Source organism: Aplysia californica, unplaced genomic scaffold (assembly GCF_000002075.1).
Source record: "Aplysia californica isolate F4 #8 unplaced genomic scaffold, AplCal3.0 scaffold00636, whole genome shotgun sequence".
Classification (NCBI taxonomy): Eukaryota; Metazoa; Mollusca; class Gastropoda; order Aplysiida; family Aplysiidae; genus Aplysia; species Aplysia californica.
Genome location: NW_004797906.1, coordinates 281,336 through 286,678, shown reverse-complemented (window position 1 = coordinate 286,678; position 5,343 = coordinate 281,336). Strand labels below are relative to the sequence as shown.

General features: G+C 36.8%; 1 protein-coding gene across 1 annotated transcript in view; it reads right to left on the bottom strand.

Annotated features, from left to right (window-relative positions):
- Window positions 1–2,401: 2,401 nt before the first annotated feature.
- The window catches only part of LOC101855445 (solute carrier organic anion transporter family member 4A1), a 7,960-nt gene continuing 5,018 nt past the window's right edge, over window positions 2,402–5,343 (bottom strand). Inside the window, exons 3-5 of the mRNA XM_005107836.3 lie at window positions 5,123–5,249; window positions 4,517–4,680; window positions 2,402–2,471 (exon numbers count right to left, since the gene is read on the bottom strand). Coding sequence (XP_005107893.2) covers window positions 2,402–2,471; window positions 4,517–4,680; window positions 5,123–5,249 — 361 coding nt within the window. The remainder of the gene's footprint in view (window positions 2,472–4,516; window positions 4,681–5,122; window positions 5,250–5,343) is intronic.

The window sequence follows — 5,343 nt, the reverse complement described above, 5'->3', positions numbered from 1 at the left end:
TGATATCATCATCATCATCATCATCATCATCATTACATAATTTTCGCCATCATCATCGTTCCATCATCATCATCATCATCATCTTCATCATCGTCATCATCATCACTCATCATCATCATCACTCATCATCATCATCATCATCATCATCATCATCATCATCATCATCATCATCATCATCATCATCATCATCATCATCATCATCATCGTTGTAAGCACGATAATATACAAACGCAAAATATTGGAGGAGACTGGAGTATTTTGATATTCCTAGTACCATAACATGAGATATCATCATCAGCATCTAGAGCCAGATCTGAAACAGATGTCGGGGGTCATGGTTCTCCATAATTATCTCTCCTCTCAGACACTGGCGAGAATTCTATACTGAGTATTTTGGCTCTGATACTTTTAAGTGGTAGTGTGGGTATGATTTGCTCCTATTTTTCTATTAAACATAACATATCGTCCTTATCTTTCCTCTTTCTGTTCTTTAAACATGTTTGCTTGTCTCGAGTTACATAATTTTATTATTACATGTAATCTTCGGCATTGACATCATCACCTATATATTGTTTTTGTGGTTTTTTATGTTGTTGGTTCTTTTCGTTTCATTGTTTGTTGTTTTATTTTGTTTTTGTCTTTAATCATTTTCTAAAGTTATGTTTTGTTATCGTCCATTTTAAGTTGTAACAAGCAATACATGCTTAAGAAGGGACCGGGACGTCAAACAAGATAATTTAGAGGGACAGTACGTTTTTCACAGCGCTTTCAGTTTTAGTAACAGTTTTAAAAACTGTACTTGTAGTAGCAGAAATAGGTGATAATGTAAATGCCGAAGATAACATGTGTTACTAGAGACAAGCAAACATGTATAAAGAATAGACACCTTATGAGGTTGCCAGGCAGTAAAACCTCTACTAAAGCAGATAAAGAACAGAAGGAGAAAAGATGAGGACCATAATGTCATGTTTAATAGAAACATAGGAGCATATCATACGCAGAGCACCCGCCTACCACCCATCACTAGAAAGTAGCGTCAGAGAAAAAGAAATAGGAGGGATAAGGGCGACATAAATTATTATGTTGGATCGAAAAGAAGGGGTAAACCACAGCAGGGGACCGCCAACCAACCACTACTAGAAAGTTACATACAAGAAAAGGAAGGAGGAGCGATAAGGACAACATAATGTTTGACAAGAAAGAATGAGCCAACCACACCAGGGGACCCGCCAACCACTCACTACTAGAAAATAACATACAAGAAAAGGAAGGAGGAGAGAAAAGGAGATAAAGACAACAATGTTTGATAAGAAAGAAGGAGCCAGCTACACCAGAGCACCCGTCAGCCACCCACAAGTTAGTGTTGTGTAAAGCTGTTTAGAAATTGACGTCGTTTTTACCTGATCTTGGTCCTGTCGTAAAGATTACAGACGTTTTTGTCTTTGACCAGACAGGCGTCATCGATGACCGACCCGAACAGATTCGCACTTGGGATGGCCACTGTGGGAATAGAAATAGGCTAACGATTCAACGTTTAAGAAGAAGAATCATGGAATAATATTGATAAATTACGTCTGAGAAGAATGGAATTAGAATAATATAAATAAATACATTTGGGAGATAGATAGATAGATAGATAGATAGACAGATAGATAGATAGATAGATAGATAGATAGATAGACAGATAGATAGATAGATACATAGATAGATAGATAGATAGATAGATACATAGATAGATACATAGATACATAGATACATAGATAGATAGATAGATAGATACATAGATAGATAGATAGATAGATAGATAGATAGATAGATAGATAGATAGATAGATAGTCTAAGTTACATTTTGCTAAAAGTAGAGCTCTCAGTATGACGACGTTCTTCAGGAAAGGCTACACAACATAACATTTGATTATTGAATGAAAATACTGGATGCGTTGAATCAAAGTTATTGTTATTATATTAATATCATAATCTTATTACCCAAACTCTGCAGTATATCATGCTTAAGTCAAGCTTGTATACTTTCGGAAGTCAAAATAAGAGAAGAATATAAGAAAAAAGTGTAGGTAAGCGTAAGTGAGTAGATCTAATGAAATATCAGTATTAATACACATCGTCGCTGTCGTAAGCAATCCCCTTTTGTCCAAATTTTGTGAATGTTCCGACTTTTACACCTTCTCAAAGCTCTACCAAAGATGCATCTTTCAACATCACCAGGACGGAGTCTAATACTACTGTCAAGGCTTATTAATATATTTTTTTCTTTTCACGAACCTTGATAGGAACAACGCAAAACACCCTATTGTTTGCCTCTCGAGTAAAAAGGACTCAAACAGACGTAAGTTGATTGCTTGCGACATCGACGATATAATTTCCTTAACTTCCCTGTTCAGGTCTACTTACGGAAGTCGAAGAAAAAGAAGAGCATACTTCCGGCAAAGCCCCTGTCTTGTGCGGATACCACTCTGAGAGGAATGGAAGACAAAAAAAGCTGAATTAAAGTTGAACTCAGATCCTCCTCCTCTTCTTCCTCCTCTTTCTCACCATCATTATCATTATCATCATTATCATCATTATCATCATCATCATCATCATTAGTGTTTTTGTTGTAAGCACAATAATAAAAATAGACTCCAAAAAAGGGCGGTGACTTGAGTATTACATACAATATTAACAACCATCATCATCATCATCATCATCATCATCATCATCATCATCATCATCATCATCATCATCATCATCATCATCATCATCATCATCATCATCAACATCATCATCATCAGACATTATTGAACAGTAGAAAATATCATAATGGAGACTTTAATATTTTCAGGCTAGTTAAATGTATTTCAAAGTTAAAAGACTTCACCATAAACATCTCTATCGTCATCATCAAATGATGGATCCGAAATAAGATTATATCTTTTCTGTCCGTGTAATTCTTAAGTCGCCAAGGAAACTGAAACTTTCTGTCACTTTTGTCCTATTTTCACGAATTGCGGTATAGTATGTCAAGCATTCACAGCCGTATAGAGGGTTTGACCCCTTTAGAACCCTCAATATATAACTAAGTGCTAATGAGATCTTTCTATTTTTCAAGATTGGACTCATTTTATTGAAGCTGTCTGTCTTCAGCTATTGCAATTCTTCATTTCATTTCTGTGGAGCATTTGGCATGTGATGATGTGATGAAATGCTAAATAAATATTTTTAAACTGTTGAATTTGCTTGATCTTTATTACACACTTGGTTATGAGACTGCACATGTGATGTACTCTTTTTTTGTTAGATATTTCCATGCATTCTGTTTTCTTCCCATTCAACAATGATCGTTTAGGTTCACAGTCTGTCACAACAATATGTGTCACGACGCGGTGGAATCAGGCTCTCGTCAGTTTTGGGAAACATGGAGCTATTGATATAATCTTAAAGCCTGTCCATTTGCCTTGTTTTTAAAGAAAAATAAAATCCATTTATCTTGGATACAAGTCCAGATAATGGCGATTGACGGAGATGGGGTCGCCTGGTTTTAGAGGTAAGATTAGCAAGAAAATGGTCTCCAAAGTTGAGTTATTTCCCTAGTTTGAGAGTCCGTGAGAACTGAAAATTTTCATCTTTTATGCCTTTAATCAACTTTTTTCCAATAAAATCCAGACAGAAATGTATTTTTAAAGGTCATGAAAGGCGTTCAGCAATAAAATAAAAATTCGATAAAAATTCCCAAATCTGCTTCAAAATGCCAGTTTCTTAACTTTCATTATTTTATCGAGCCCCTGATTTCACCTCGTTCCTTCACATATAAAGAATTAATTTTTGCCCTTGAAAATATGTTATTAAAACTGTGTCATCGGCATATCTTATGTAGTAAATATTTTCACAATTCACTTTGAAGCCAGAACATTACTGTATAAATAATAGAACTTTTTGCTGTTGTGTATGTTGAAGAGGTTCGATGAAATAACACATCCTTGCCGCACTCTTGTTTTAATCTGCTTATATCTTTTGTAATCTGCATAAATTCGCACAGCTGTCTTTTGATCACAGTACAATTTTCTTAGATCGTTTACATCTGTGCCTAGTTTTTCTAGCTTTCTAAACACCTCACCATGCTTAACTTTATCAAAAGCCATTGAATAAACAATAGATAGATAGATTGATAGATAGACACACATATATATATATATATATATATATATATATATATATATATAGATAGATAGATAGATAGATAGATAGATAGATAGATAGATAGATAGATTGATAGATAGATAGATAGATAGATAGACATACATACAAACATACATACATACACACAGACAGATAAAAGACAGACATACAGACAGACATACAGACAGATAGACAGACAGACACACAAACAGACACACAGACAGATAGACAGACTGATAGATAGATAGATAGACATACATACAAACATACATACATACACACAGACAGATAAAAGACAGACATACAGACAGACAAATAGACAGACAGACAGACAGACACGTACCTGAAGAGGAGCAGTCTCCGTGGCACCATAGCCATGGTAAACACCAGTCCCTGGACGCCGTTCAGCACGGTGTAGATGACGAAGTTGTCATGGCAGGTGGTATCACACAGGCCAGGGGTCACGGTTCCATTCCCGGTGGCCAGGCCGGTACACTCCATAAAAGTCTGAATGGGGACAGCATTTTAAGTCAGTTTTAGTACTCTTCTTTTTAATAAAAAGCAATTGCAAAATTAACATGATATAAAAGTGTTGAATAATAAAGAGCTGTTTCTGTTTCTCCGTCTCATTCTCTCTATCTCTCTCTTTCTCTCCCCTACCCCCTTTCTCTCTATCATTCTCTCTCTCTCTCTTCTCTCTCTCTCTCTCTCTCTCTCTCTCTCTCTCTCTCTCTCTCTCTCTGTCTCCCTCTCTCTCACATACACTCGCGCACACACACACAAACACACACAAACACGCGCAGAAACACACAACAACAACAGCAACAACATAAACAACAACAATAACAACAACATCAGCATCAACAACAACAACAAATACAACAACAATATCAACAACAATAGCAACAAAAACACAATAAATGGGACGACACAAAGATACGACCGTCACCTTCCCGTCCAGGCTTGTACACCCGGCGTGGCATGGGGAGTAATAGTGCAGCCCGTCTGATCCACAGGACAAGAGTTGTTTCTCCGTTTCACAGCCACACATGTCTGTCATATTGGCGGGGAGACCGCTGGGGGAGGGGGTGGGAGGGGAGAGAGGAGGGGAAATTTGAAGGTTGGGGGAGGAGGTCGGAGGGGGACAAGGAGGGAGATAGATAGATAATG